Genomic DNA, 14,909 nt, shown 5'->3' with positions numbered 1-14,909 from the left:
GGGTGGGGCAGCCGTTGTAACTACACTGAGACCTTAGAACTTATATCTCAAGGTGGGTGGCGCATTTACGTTGTGGATGTCTATGGGTTCCAGTAACCACTTAACTCCAGGTGGGCTGTGAGCTCGTCCACCCATCTAAGCAAAAAAATAAAAACCCATATCATCTCATCTCATTTCTTTTTATGCCATGTTTCATATTAATTAACACATTAATTATATTAGCTTCATTTCATTTCATAATATCATTTTTCATATAAAAAATATATCTATCGACGCTTGAAAGGCAAACGTGACTAAGTAACAATGCGTGAACTTTACAGTAGACGAGAGTAACGAATCTAGCTGTAGGATTGAAATGATTTTAATAGATCTAGAAATTTTTTTTTTTTGCGCATCGAATATGGTTATTGCCTATCATTTATGTATAAAGCAGTTATTGTCGCTTAGTCACGTTTGCCTTTCAAACGTCGATATAATATATTATATTATACAAGATTAGGTTGTATGGTACGACACCTCTGCCTTTCCAGGTAGAAAAATAAAATTACTACTCTTAATGACAATTGACATTTGACATCAATTGACAAATGTATGTAATAGGTAATAGGACTACTTATTTAAATGCTTACATATATGAAAAACAAATAACATGGAAACCGAGATTCAAGGAGACGATTGGGATATCCCTTGTTCAGATGACGAACTGGCGAAAAACGGCGTTTTTATTGGAAAAAGCTGGATGCCGGAACCGGCCGAATTAGAGGAACTTTACAAAAACATCGACAAAAAGGGTATATTAAACCTAGAATGGAAATGTCCAGGACGCAGGCAACCATCTCCCGTGCCTGTCAGCAAGGAAAACCAGCCTGAGTTACCTCAATCGCCAATCCGGGAAGAAAAGTCAGACTTTGATTTCATGGATGAGGTTAGTTCATTGCGGCTGCGTGTAAGACGGGAAGGGGAAGACACATTGAGAGGTTCTGCTAAGAAAAAGACGACTTCTTTTGATGGTATTCTTTCGAATATGATAAGGCATAAAAGAATAGAGCAGATGGAAAAACAAGCGAAAACATCACCCTCAACTACTTCAAGTAACTAACGATACACAAAAAATTACTACTTAGTTGCACGACTATCTTATTATTTAGTAGTTGTTTAATAATGAAAAGTTGTTTAATTTGGTTAAAAAATTGGAAACCACCAGCATTTACGATTCTGTGTTCATTTGTTATTTTTAAGGTATATTTATTTAATAAAAACCTTTTCATTAAGTTAGAAATTTATTTACAAATGTACAGTGGTTTACCTACTTAGGTCTCTGGTTAGTTTGTGAATTAATTCTACAAAGAAGTAATAATCTTGCATTATTCAAGAACTACAGCTCTCAACATGGTAAAATGCTTTTTGATTTAGTTTAATGTAAATGTAATCAGTTATATACATTGTTCATTTAAATTAACACTTTAACTTCATGTCTTAAGATAGTTTGTGGCATATCAGTTGTAATGTCCATGCTTTGGTTAATGCTCAAGTTAGAGTGGACTGTTCTTAAAAAAAAAATTGACACAATGGACACAGCCAAACTATAATTACCAAAGACCTTTCCTTCACTAAGGACCATCTAAATGCTCAACACTGCTGAAACAGGTCTCATTAGGTTTTCATTCTCCTCTAGGACCTTTCGACATCTGTTCATATTATCAACAATATATTCTAATTTCCAATGCTTCCTCAATAATGCATATTCAAGATCGAATTTTCCTTGCCTTATGCATTGTACTCCGGTACAGTGAGCAGATGTCTTTAGTTGTACTCCAAGGTCATGAACTAGAGTCCACAGGTATTTTTCATATTCATTGACAGCATGTATCTCTAAAAATTGTTAAATTTTTGGATTAGTATCTGCCCTTTCTGTCTAACAAATAAGGCTTATTGTATTTCAATATTTGAAACATAAAGAGTTAAAGATCTCCTTTGTGCTGTTAGACAACCAGAACAAAAATATGATCCTTCCAGACAGTAGTGCAGTGTATAGTGAGTTCATATGGCTAGGTATTATTGCACTCTCTTTATTTTAGATGTGAAGGAGTAATGCAATTCCATCTTAAAGAGTGGGAAGGTCATTTTGCAAATCATTTGAGACATGTTGAGGTGGGTAGTGGTATTTCCCCGGGATCTGGACGGGACCTGCAGCACGCAATGATTGCGTGCTGCGGGTCTCGCCTGCGAGGGAGATGCTGGACTTCCACCGGGCGCGTCCGTAGGTGGCGGATCACGGGATCCTCTGGGCGACATTCCCAGAGGTATCGTCCGATCTTTTTCGTTGCAAGGATTCTTAGGTTTAGGTCCTAGGTTTAGGATTAGGTTTAGATATAGGTTAAGGTCCTAGGTTTAGGATTAGGTTAAGGTTTAGGTTTAGGATTAGGATATTTTAGCTAGGCTTTGCAACGAAAGAGATCGGATGACGCGGACCAAATCAGCACTAGGAGGAGCGGAAGGTCGGCGCCCTCCACACTCTTCACTAAGTGAAGAGTGCTCCTTCTGGAGAGTGCAGCTTCCGATGGCACCGGTTTGCCGGCATGCCGTGAGCGGTGACACCCTGTGCCCCGTTGTCGTGGAAGTGAGCCGGCGTTGCATGTCTGTGACTGCTGGCCGCTGGTTGCCATGTCCCCGGCTTCGGCTACAGGGGAGCGCCCCTCAGATATGGGGGGTACCGGCTCGCCGGCGTGGCTCCGTGGTTGCTCGTTTCGAGCGTCGGGCGGTGGTCTACCGAGTTGCCCTAGGCATTCGGTGGGCGACCGGCCAACCCGTAATCCCCACTGAGTGGGGGGCGGTGACCGCTGCCGCAAGGCACGGGGTCGCGAGGACGTAAACCTCTATAAAAAATACCCCAATCCCAAGCTCCGATGCCTGGCGAAGGGATGAATGGCTGGAGGGAGTTCAGTCCCAAGGGCATCACTCGATCCCAGGGGACCAAACCCCTGGTTAAATAACAAAGGAAAAAAAAAATGAAAATGGACAATTGCAAACAGATATTACCCCAGGAGGGTACCTCTCGCTCAGCGGGAGGAGAATCCCTCCGTGCCTCTGAGCAATCGGAGGCACGCTGCCCCTCGTATTCTGGGGGGGCAACAATTGCCAAGAGGAAGGCGGCGGCAGCACGAGCCGCGAAAGGGAGAGGATCCCACTCGTGCACCCCGAGCGCTGTGACAGTGCGCTCTCACTGCGCTCGACCCAAAGCTCCGCAAGGGGCTGCGTGTCGAGCGGTCGGGAGTCGCCACTTTTCGTCCACGACAGCGCCGGACTTTTCGTCAGTCGGAACCAGGCTGACCCGAGAGCTCGAAGGAAGCGGAAGTCGGTCAAACGACCGGCGGCTCCCGCTCCCTCCGAGTCCTCGGAGGTGGAACCCGCACCTGCCAAGTTCCTGGCAGTCGAGGAAGGGCTGGTGAATGCTACGGCGTTACCCCCCATAGGATGCGGACCTGCACGAAATTTGACGGTGACCTACGGCGAACCGGTTGTCACCACCCCGGTGCGGACCAGTGCCTCCCGCCGTAGAGATGCAGCTCATGTGAGGGAAGGTGAGGTTGAGCGACTATCCCGCTCCCTCGTCAAAGAAATGGAGGCTACGGATCCACGGGGGACATTCGTAGTCTCGAAGGAGATTGTCTCCGCGGTGGCGACCAAATCGGGCTCGTTGAAGGGCACATATGTGCAAGCCCTGAACCGCGTGGCCACCGCCGTGGAGACACGACTGGACGATCTCCTAAAACGGACAAGCACGGACGAAGTGATTAGCCTGCGGTTGCAAATGGAGCAACTGCAGGCACTATACACTTCCGTCCAAGTAGAAAACGCGGAGCTTCGTGCGGAGAGTGCTCGAGTGCGGGAGGAGATGGCCAGGATGCGTGTGGTCCTTGACGATGTCGTGGGATGCCAAGGCAGCTCGGCCTCTCCGCCACCCGTGCCCTCACAGCAGGAAGCAACGGATAAAGACCGCGAGATAGAGGAACTAAAGAGGTGTCTCGCGATAATGGAGGCCCGCACGTCTACGGTGGAACGCGCAAGGCCTCCACTGGCGCACGAGCGGCCTGTGCCCACAAATGCGACAGCGACCGCAGTTGTACCAGCGCCCACGGGGGCTGCAGCCAAGGTGCGTATGGCACCCGCCACACGAACGGTGCGCAGCTCTCGTGCACCGGCCAAGCCCGCTGGACGACGAACGCCCGCCCAGCTCACGAGGCCCCAAGCCGCTGCTTCTGCCCCGCCCCAGGCCGCTGCTTCTGCCCCGCCCCAGCCTGCCAAGGTGGGGCCTGGCAGAAGCCGCAAAAAGCGAGAGAGGGGCGTGAATGCCGCTGAGACGGCGCCGATCCCCCAGCCCCGCCCATTACCTCCTGCTCCGTCCAACATGGATGAAGCCTGGAACACGGTGGTGAGGCGGGGGCGAAGGAAGGCTGCAGCGCCAAGCACCCGAACCACCCCTGCGGTCGCCTCCCCTCAAGCAATGGGTCGAGCGACGACTGGGGGAGGGAGAAAAGGGCGCAAGGTGAAGAAACCGCGCGCCCCACGGTCGGCAGCGGTCGTATTAGAACTGCTGCCGGCTGGCAAGGAAAAGGGCCTCACCTATGGGGAGGTGATGGCTCGGGCGCGCGGCAGCGTCGACGTTGACGCCATAGGTGTGGAAGGGGGACTCCGAGTCCGGCAGACGGCCAGCGGGGCTCGGCTGTTGGTATGTCCTAGTGCTGACTCCGGCGCGGCCGCAGACAGACTGGCAGCCCGGCTTCGCGAAATTCTGCCGGACCCGGAAGTGGTGCGCATAGATAGGCCTGTCAAGATGGCGGAAGTCAAAGTGACGGGCCTGGATGAATGTGCCACTAAGGAGGAAGTGGCCGCCGCTATTGCGTCGCAGGGCAACTGCGCCCTCGCACAAGTGAAGGTGGGGGAGCCTCGGAGTTGTTACTCTGGATCTTTCACTGTGTGGGCGCGTTGCCCTGTGCAGGTGGCCACTCTTTTGGCCACGCCTCCACAAGGTCGGCCCGCCGACTCGCCGGGGAGGCTGCGCGTGGGCTGGGTGATAGCCCACGTGCAGTTGCAGGAGGCACGTCCATGGCGATGCCTCCGGTGTTTTGGCACCGGTCACGGCCTCGCCAAGTGCCCATCGGCTGTGGATCGCAGCGGACTCTGCTTCCGTTGCGGTCAGGCTGGGCACAAGGCAGCCTCTTGCAGCGGCGCCACGCCACACTGCGTGTTGTGCGACGCGGCGAAGCGGCGGGCCGATCATCGAGCTGGAGGCCCGGCCTGCTGTTCCGCCCCCTCTTCCACAAAGAGGCGGCGTGGCGGGAAAAAAGAGAAGAAAAAGGCAGAGAGAGAGCCGGCTGCACGTGAAGCAGCCGGCCCGTCAGTTCCCGCCGCGGCCGTCGAGCCGCAAGGCGGGACGGAAGACGAGGGAGCGATGGATGTGACACCTCAATAATGGGTCACGTCCATCGCTTCCTCCAAGCGAATGTGAACCACTCCGCCAGGGCGCAGGATCTCCTCGTCCACACCATGGCGGAGTGGTTCATCGACATCGCGATCGTCGCGGAGCCATACTTTGTACCTCCCGACCGGGAGGATTCCTGGGCCGGAGATGCCGATGGCTCTGTGGCGATCGTGATGCGACAGTCGGCGGCATTACCCCCCCTTGGAATGGTGGCCAAGGGACCCGGGTACGTCGTAGTTAGGGTCGACGAAACCGTCGTGATCGGGGTGTACTTCTCTCCGAACAGGAGTCTCGCCGAGTTCGAGCAGTTTCTGGGTGGGCTCGAGGCGTTGATCCATCGCTTCGAGTCTCGCCCGTTGATACTGGCGGGGGACCTCAACGCCAAATGTACGGCGTGGGGTTCCCCTCGCACGGACTCACGCGGCGAGTTCCTGTCGGAGTGGGCCTTCGCGACCGGCCTCTGTCTTTTGAACAGAGGTTCGGTCGCGACCTGCGTGCGGTGGAATGGGGAATCACACGTGGACGTCTCGTTTGCGTCCTCATCCGCCGCGCGCCGTGTCCTTGGCTGGCGTGTCCTCGAGGGGGCGGAGACGCTCTCGGACCATCGGTTTGTCCGATTCGAGCTCTCTGCTTCCAGCTCGTTGAACGCGCCGGCTGAAGACGCCCGCGGCGAGGAGGAGCTCCCGCGTAGCGCTCCCCGATCATTCCCACGATGGGCACTGAAGCGCCTGAACAAGGTGCTCGCGGTGGAGGCGGCCACAGTGGCCGCGTGGGCGCCGATGCCCGCGCGTCTAGTGGACGTGGAGTCGGAGGCCGACTGGTTCCGGGGTACAATGCGTCGCGTCTGCGATGCTTCGATGCCCCGGATCAGCGGTCGCGCTCCACGTGGTGGTGCGTATTGGTGGACGCCCGAGATCGCGCTCCTCCGAGAGGAGTGCGTGCGGGCGCGCCGCCGAAGCGCCCGCCACCGCCGTCGCCGCCTTCGCGATGCGGACTTCGCGGAGGTAGCGGCCCGCCTGCATGCCGACTGCCGTCAGAAGCAGGAGGCACTGCGGCGGGTCATCGGCGAGGCCAAGTCTCAGAGCATGAAGACGCTCCTAGAGACGCTCGACCAGGATCCCTGGGGGCGCCCGTACCAAACGGTCCGCAAGAAATTGCGGCCGTGGGCGCTCCCGGTGACAGAGCGTCTCCAGCCTCAGCAGCTGCGGGAGATTGTCTCCGGGCTGTTCCCGCGGATGGAGAGGGACTTCGAGCCCCCCTCCATGGGCGCGCCGCCACGGGGTGATGTGAGCGGTGATGCCCCTGCTGAGGTGGTCCCTCCGAGCATCTCGGAGGAGGAGATTCGTGCGGCCGTGTCGAGGATGCGGAGGAAGGACGCGGCCCCCGGCCCTGACGGTGTTCATGGTCGGGTCTGGGATTTGGCCTTCGGTGCCCTTGGGGACCGGCTCGTGCGGCTCTTTGAAGCCTGCCTCGAGTCGGGACGGTTTCCGAAACAGTGGAAGACGGGCAGACTTGTTTTGCTGAGGAAGGAGGGACGCCCTGCAGACTCACCTGCGGGGTACCGTCCAATCGTGTTGCTGGACGAGGCGGGAAAACTGCTCGAGCGAGTGGTGGCCGCCCGCATCGTCCAGCACTTGGCGGGGGTGGGTCCCGATCTGTCAACGGAGCAGTTCGGATTCAGAGGGCCGCTCGACCATCGACGCGGTGATGCGCGTGCGCGCCCTCTCTGATGAGGCTGTCGGCCGGGGCGGGGTTGCACTGGCGGTGTCCCTGGACATCGCCAATGCGTTCAACACCCTGCCCTGGTCGGTGATCGCAGGGGCGCTGGAGTATCACGGCGTCCCTGCGTATCTCCGTCGGCTGGTCGGGTCCTACCTCGAGGACAGGTCGGTCATGTGCACCGAGCACGGTGGGGCGGTGCTCCGCTTCCCCGTCGAGCGCGGTGTCCCGCAGGGGTCGGTCCTTGGCCCTCTCTTGTGGAACATCGGCTACGACTGGGTCCTGCGGGGTGCCCTTAGCGCTCCTCTCCCGGGTCTAAGTGTAGTTTGTTACGCGGACGACACCTTGGTCGTGGCCCGGAGTAGGGACTTGCGCGAGTCTGCCCGTCTTTCCTGCGCGGGGGTGGCCTTCGTCGTCGGCAGGATCCGAAGGCTGGGTCTGGAGGTGGCGTTCGATAAATCCCAGGCCCTGTTGTTCCACGGGGCCCGGAGAGCGCCGCCTCAGGGGGCCCACCTCGTGATCGGAGGCGTTCGCGTCGAGATCGAGGCGACCGGGTTGCGGTACCTCGGCCTCGTACTGGACGGTCGTTGGAGCTTCCGTGCTCACTTCGAAAGATTGGGTCCCCGACTGATGGCAGCCGCCGGCTCGCTGAGTCGGCTGTTGCCGAACGTCGGGGGTCCCGACATGGTGGTGCGCCGCCTCTACACGGGGGTGGTGCGGTCAATGGCACTGTACGGGGCGCCCGTATGGTGCCACGCCCTGACCCGTGACAACGTCGCAGCGTTGCGACGTCCGCAGCGCGCGATTGCGGTCAGGGCGGTTCGTGGGTACCGCACCGTCTCGTTCGAGGCGGCGTGCGTGCTCGCCGGGACGCCTCCCTGGGACCTGGAAGCGGAGGCGCTTGCTGCGGATTACGCGTGGCGATGTGATCTCCGCTCCAGGGGGGAGCCGCGTCCCGGCGCGGCGGAAGTTCGAGCGCGGAAGCTTCAATCTCGGCGTGCCGTGCTCGAGGCGTGGTCTCGCCGCCTGGCGGACCCCGCCTACGGGCGACGGACCGTCGAGGCGATCCGCCCGGTCCTCTCGGACTGGGTGAATCGCGACCGCGGACGTCTCACCTTCCGAGCGACGCAGGTGCTCACGGAACACGGCTGTTTCGGTCGCTACCTGCACCTCGTCGCCCGGAGGGAGCCGACGCCGAAGTGCCACCATTGCAGTGGCTGCAACGAGGACACGGCGGAGCACACGCTCGCGTGCTGCCCCTCTTTCGCGGAGCAGCGCCGCGTCCTCGTTGCAAAAATAGGACCGGACTTGTCGCTTCCGACCGTCGTGGCTGCGATGCTCGGCAACGATGAGTCCTGGCAGGCGATGCTCGACTTCTGCGAGTCCACCATCTCGCAGAAGGAGGCGGCGGAACGGGAGAGGGAGAACTCTTCCTCCCTCTCGGCGCCGTGCCGCCGCCGTCGAGCCGGGGGTCGGAGGAGGGCGTTTGTCCAGCTCCGGCCCCTATGAGGAGGCAGTCTCCTCCCGGTGATGGTCACGGGGCGACCTAAGGGGGCTGAGACTGCGCCGCACGCTACCGTCACTCTAGCGCGCTGGCACCAGGAGGACGGGACGACGCGTCGGCGGCTGCGGACTGCGATGCGGTCCGCATTTTAGTCGTCGCTGTCGTCGCCGAACATACTGTGGAAGAGCAACCCGGTCGGCGGTGTATCGCGTTCCGACCCGGCAGGCTGGTTCTGGCCCAGCGGGGTATCCCGGAACACCAGCGGCATCGCCCGGGCGGCCTGAAGGGCCGCCGTACCGCGGAGACTGACGTCGTTGGTCGTCGACTATCGCCTCGACGACCCGTCGGTCGGGCGTCCTCGGGGTGGCGCCGCGTGTCTGGTTGTAGTGTTGACCGCGGGAACCCCCCTACTCTGACCGGGTTTTGACCCCGGACGGAGATCGGACGCCGGGTGTAAGAGTGCAGGGGAGTCGTTTAGTGGGTGGGCCCTAAATTCCTTGGGCCCGCGGTCTGCTCTCAACACCTGCAGATCGTAGAGTCTCACATACCCCGCGCGCCCCCTAGGCGCGGGGACCACGTAGGAGGTTCGGCCCTCGGCCCGGAAAAAAAAAAAAAAGGGTAGTGGTATTTATATTGAGCTATCTATGGGCCCAGGTAACCATTTAACATCATGTGAGCTTTTTTCTCCTTGTGAAGCAGTAAAATATAAACAATGTGGTATGATTTAAAAGTTAATTGTAATACAACCTAAAGTAAAATTAGGTGAATCAAAATGGACACATTTGATGCCATAGAGAACTGGAATTTTAGAGTTAGCCGGTCTGATTGGTCCTTCTACTGCTAGATCATACATTGTCTGAGAATCCATGTGTACACCCGATAACCTGAAAGGTAAAAGAAATTATAGACAAACTTAGTGTTGTCAGTATATGCAAATGAAAATTATCTGCTTGTTTTATTTTTTAATTTCATTTTTATGTACTTTGATAATGTGGTGTAGGTATATTCAGGCTTTCACTTTCATATATAATGATCAAGCATCTAGTGTATCAGTGGCTACTGCTAATCTGCTTACTCATGCTTATAATAAAAACAGAATGGAATGGCTGGACTAGATCATTAGTCAAGTTTTACATAGTGACGGTTAAATTTATACTTGTAATTTATGCTGAAGAATCTATCCTGAAGATTTTACACATCTAATTTATGTATACTCATACATACTCATACGTACTCATACATAGCTTTTTGGTGTGCTGCCTGCATATGGGCAACTACTCTGTCTATCTTCTCTCGACTAACGTGTTTGTGCATAGAACGTTCAACAGTCTTGCCATTCCAAAAATATGTGTCAGTAGCTTTACCAAGTTGCCCATGAAGTTTGTATGCTCTTGGGAGTCTTGCTGTGTTCAACAGATAGGTCAGTTTTGTACCTTCATTAATGCCTAACACTAAAAGCAAAAAAATAACAATTGTCACACTTAGTGAAATTATATAGTGATAGTGAAATACTTCCTCTCTAAAAAAATTTTCACTAACAAACCAAAAGAAGTTATATATGTATATATATCTAATTTATATGTCGCCGCAACGATTTTTAGAAACTTGATTTTAAGTTTATTCATTATAAAATTATTGTTTAAATTATTTAATGACGATTTGTTGATTTGTGAACAATGTCGTTAATAATTAGGCGTTGTTTTACTACGAGGCCGAATTCCTTTAACTACTTCCATTTTTGTTAAAATGGTGGTAGTCACATTTATTGTGATTGGTCAATTCTAAGACATGAATTACTTTCGCTGATAGATTATTTTAGTGCTAATATTTTAAAATCAATTGTAATAAAATCAAATCAATTTAACAAAGTAAAACTGCATCGATTACCTTAATAATTATTTTGTAAAAATATTGTGGGTAACTCTAAATGTTATGGTGTCGAACAAATGGTATAAGAAGGGAAAACCTGCGTCACACCGGCACTTTTTGCTCCAGCTCTCGGAAAGGAAACATTGTCAGTACAATCTATGTCGGTTTGCATTTAAAAATGTTTAACTAGGTAATTCTTGTGAGTTCATAATTAAAAGTTGTGAAATAATTATGACTTATTTCTCATTAGTAAAATTCATTTGCATACCTTCCTTCCAAGCCACGATTTAGTGGTTTGTATTTCATGTAAATTACATACATTGAAATCACGTCTTCCCTTTTATTTACACCCATAACCTCATTCTATTCGACATATATTTATATATGTTTTGTTGGTAGCCTGATCTCAATAAACCAAGCTAATTAAGTTATTATGTTGTCATTGATCTCAGACAAGTGAACAAATTTCCAAATCAAATTTTTAGTGTGTATAAGTTTAAAAAAGTAACATTGTATTCGAGGTAGGTTTCTTCACATAAATGTTAACTTACACAGAACTCCACTGCTGAAGAACCCTAAATGAGTAGTCCAGCTGCAGCGAAAGTCTTCGTTTATGAACCTAGGACCACAGGCTAGAGGGTTGTCTGCATAGTTAGGCACCAAACACACACTCATCGGTTCGTTTGTGGCCCCTATAATCTCCACTCTTTTCTCTTGAGGACCATTTGGTAATGCATTCAAGTCTGGAAAAAAATAGTTTTGCTTCAACTTGGATGGGCTTTGGTCATTTTTATGGTCAGATCGTCTCTCGTCAACTAATATCTTTGATATCGAGAATTCAAAATCTTTAAATTTTATATTCGTTTACGATTAAAGTAAATCTAGGTGAGGTGTATAATATTGTTTAGTTATATACGTGAGATTTAACATAAGTTAGAAAACTAACCTCTACATAAATGAGTTATAATTGTATGCTGCACTTGTTTAATGGTGACACATGGTGGTTTGTAAACACAAACCAAGCCATTTAAAGCTTTATACGCCAATGCTCCAGTACATAATTTCGCCATTTATCATGCCAGTTCCCAACAAAGTTCTCAGTTGAACAAAATAATCAAACTTCAAATTTTTCAAAACATCTTCGTTTTCGGTTTGATTTTTTCAATTGAACTGGTAAAGGGAGAGTAGCACACACAGCTTTCTCGATTTGAAAATTAAATAATTATGGGAGCATATCGAGAACTTCATGTTGTTAAAACGTTCCAATACACGTTCTGTTAAATATACATCATTTTTTAAATTACACTGCATTACTATTTATTAGCAATATCTTCTTTATCATGAGACCAACAAACGTCGGTTTCTGGACACAGGGGTCCATTACAGATAACATCCACTGGATTCCCGCGACCTTTATGCCGGCCACTGACATTCGTACAATGTACGAATATTTGCGCGCATGTGAAGGGCCGTCAAACATTTATTCGCAAACCTAGCGGCGCGGCTGTGCAAATGGGTTCGCATACTCAATTTGCGAACCCGTTTGCGCTTCCTCCTACACTTGTTTACGAATGTCTCACGAATTTCTCCTCCTTTTTAATTCGTCAATAGAACATTGAAGAGAAAAAGAGTTTTTAATTCTTTCCCAGACATCATTAACAGCCATGCTGTTTTTATGGGATTTCTTTTGATGAAGATACGCTACACAGTAGACGTCCCGAACTATGAAAATGGCGTATAGTATACGTCCGTTACCTTCGCAATCGTCGGCGCAACTGGGCAAGCGAATGTGTGGGAGACTACGCGAAGGTTCGAGGTTCGCGCGCTTTGATGTCTGTTAAAAAACTGACACAGCTTGGAAAACCACGAATGCAGCGAAAACTTTGCATAATCATTCGCAAATGTCGTCCCACACTTGCGGGTTTGCGTATTCGTGAGCATGTGAGTGACCGGTGTTAGTATATTGTCGGATCACCTTCTGGGAGTCATAAAAAAGCTGTCACTCGGTGCGCGATCACCATTCACGCAAATACTTTTTTGTTTTAATTTTATTCTATTATGGAGTTTTTTTATGATTCGTCTGAAAATAGAGATTGCCTAATTAGTTGTAAGTTTGACGATTTTTTTTCTATTTAAGCTGTTATTGTAACGTTCATGCCAGAGGGAGCTGTTGATAGCCGAAAACCAAGTGATTTTGGTGGAATACTGACAATGCCAGCACTAAACAAAAATCCTATGGCGTTCAAAACTAAACTTTTTCATTTTTTTGTTCAAACGTGGTTTGACAAGAATACTCGGAGGTATTCATTATGACGATGATGATGACTCGGAGGTAGGCATTGCTAACTTTTGTACATGACTACAATAAAAATTTTGAATACATAATTTTGGAGTATTTGTAAATGTATATCTTGAATTTCGGGAGACAATTTTTTTGTATTAATTTTACTCTTATTTTATTAAATACTAAGGCAGATGGTATAAGTACTAGCACTAAAGACCAGCTGACGTACCTTGTCCTATGTATTGTTTCTTCAAATAATCTGTGATCATAAATGTCAATTGTCATTGTCACGTCGTCACGATTTACTCAACATGTCAGTTGTCTTTTAACTACCTAGACGGGAGCGGTGAGCAATGGCCGATTGAAAGTCTCGCCACCGTTGATATCACTCGACGGCATACGTGTTCCATTATTGTGTTCCAACAGGAATTAATTCTTCCCGTGTTTTATTATATACAGTAAGAGTTAAAAAATTTAATACGTTGTGGTTTTATGAATAGTGTAACAGTTTAATGTGTAGGTGTTCGTGAATTCGTCGGACTCTAGTTTCGTATGAAACCATTGAACTGTGAGTTGAATGATTGGATTATTTTTATTACTTGTTGATTTTGTAATTCAGTTTCGTCAGAAATTTTCTTTAGACGTTTTATGAGTATTGAACATGGTTTCCATTTTTTCAGTTTTATTTCGCCTGACCCTAATGTTTACTTCCAAACACAGCTTACATACATACGACTTATAGCAAGACACGCGTCTCATTAACTTTTGATTTACTTACTACATCTATTACGAAAAAAAAGTAAATTTATAATTTATTCAATTTTCTAAATTTAAAAAAGAAATTGAACAAAACAAATAATTAAGGGACCATGTACTACATTTTTTTTAAAATCTAGCAACAATTATAATTATCACCTGTTAAATAATGTATGTTGTAAATATTCATGCTTTATCACTCCACACCAATTGTGCAATATCAGCAATATATATATTACTAAGCACTTATTGGGGTATTAATGTATAAACACACATTAATTTCACGGCACAAGAAGTAAACTGCTATATCAATAGAAATCTCATAGTAATTATTTTTGAATTTGGCATACTTTATGTATTCTTATAATTGTAAATAAAACAAATATTAGCTTAAATCATTGAACTTCATTAAATCTCTGATTCCTAAACACCTAATATCTTTTAATTGAGGAATAAAACAGTACATAAATTACTATTAAATATCTAAAAAATTTCTCTTAACAATTATTCTCATTAAGGGCACATTTAATGTGAAAATATATTTTTGGATTTTCGCATTAAATATGCACACAATATATTATAATGTATTGGATTAATTGCAGTGAAAACATTTCTCAAAACCCTAACAAAGTTACAAAGTGAGTGATGTTTCATTTAAATGATCATAAACATGTTTTGTATATAGTCTAAAATCAAATAATATTGTCAACTTGTTCACAAAAATTTTAGTGTGATGAATGGGTAGTTGCCAAGCATCAAGAAGCATTTATCCTTTTTGTTATTGGTGGACATTTATTTGCAGTTTATGACTTTTTTGCTATGAAAGAGAACATGAAGAGAATTGAGAAGGGATTGTAAGATATTGCCACATATAATCATCACACATAAGATATATCTCTGAAATATTAATGTATTTGAAAAAAATTCTGATGAAGTAGTCACAAAAATATTTCTTCTTTCAGATGGTATTTGTTAATAAGACAATAATGAATAAAATTATTGGATCCTTGATATGTGTAAAAGAAATGTAAGGTGCAAGATTCTATTATACAGATTGGTCGAGCTAAGGAAATTGTAGTGTAGAAAAAATAGTTATATAGGTGATGCAATTAGAAGTCTTCTTCTTTTTCTTCACCTTATTCCACTAGGTGGGGCTGGTGCAACTAATTTTTCTCTTGCATTCTATTCTATCAGCCTTCATCTCAACACTAATTCCTCTCTCTCTCCCTCATATCGTCATTCACATACTCCATCCATGTCTTCTTTGGTTGATTAGAAGTGAATTTGGCAATAAC

At 48.5% G+C, this 14,909-nt stretch overlaps 3 protein-coding genes across 6 annotated transcripts in view; 2 read left to right on the top strand and 1 right to left on the bottom strand.

The window, feature by feature from the left end:
- Window positions 1–576: 576 nt before the first annotated feature.
- Window positions 577–1,271, top strand: Pa1 (PTIP binding protein Pa1). The gene has a single exon (XM_028173901.2). The coding sequence runs from the start codon at window positions 650–652 to the stop codon at window positions 1,097–1,099; it is 450 nt and encodes a 149-aa protein (XP_028029702.1). The 5' UTR covers window positions 577–649; the 3' UTR covers window positions 1,100–1,271.
- LOC114242649 (pseudouridylate synthase TRUB2, mitochondrial) lies at window positions 1,262–11,972 on the bottom strand. The gene is made up of 5 exons (XM_028173900.2): window positions 11,521–11,972; window positions 11,126–11,317; window positions 9,940–10,156; window positions 9,453–9,589; window positions 1,262–1,872 (listed from the first exon to the last, which is right to left on the bottom strand). Exons 1-5 carry the CDS (start codon window positions 11,642–11,644, stop codon window positions 1,622–1,624), a joined length of 921 nt encoding a protein of 306 aa, XP_028029701.2. The 5' UTR covers window positions 11,645–11,972; the 3' UTR covers window positions 1,262–1,621.
- Window positions 11,973–13,076: 1,104 nt separating this feature from the next.
- The window catches only part of LOC114242671 (uncharacterized), a 99,438-nt gene continuing 97,605 nt past the window's right edge, over window positions 13,077–14,909 (top strand). For 2 of the 4 annotated variants that reach the window (XM_028173925.2, XM_089733406.1), the window contains exon 1: window positions 13,077–13,426. The gene's annotated coding sequence lies outside the window, so the exon portion shown is untranslated. The remainder of the gene's footprint in view (window positions 13,427–14,909) is intronic. The other 2 variants (XM_089733408.1, XM_089733407.1) reach the window with 1 other exon arrangement.

This window comes from Bombyx mandarina, chromosome 15 (genome assembly GCF_030267445.1).
Source record: "Bombyx mandarina strain Sakado chromosome 15, ASM3026744v2".
Lineage (NCBI taxonomy): Eukaryota > Metazoa > Arthropoda > Insecta > Lepidoptera > Bombycidae > Bombyx > Bombyx mandarina.
This window is presented reverse-complemented; position numbering and strand designations above follow the sequence as displayed.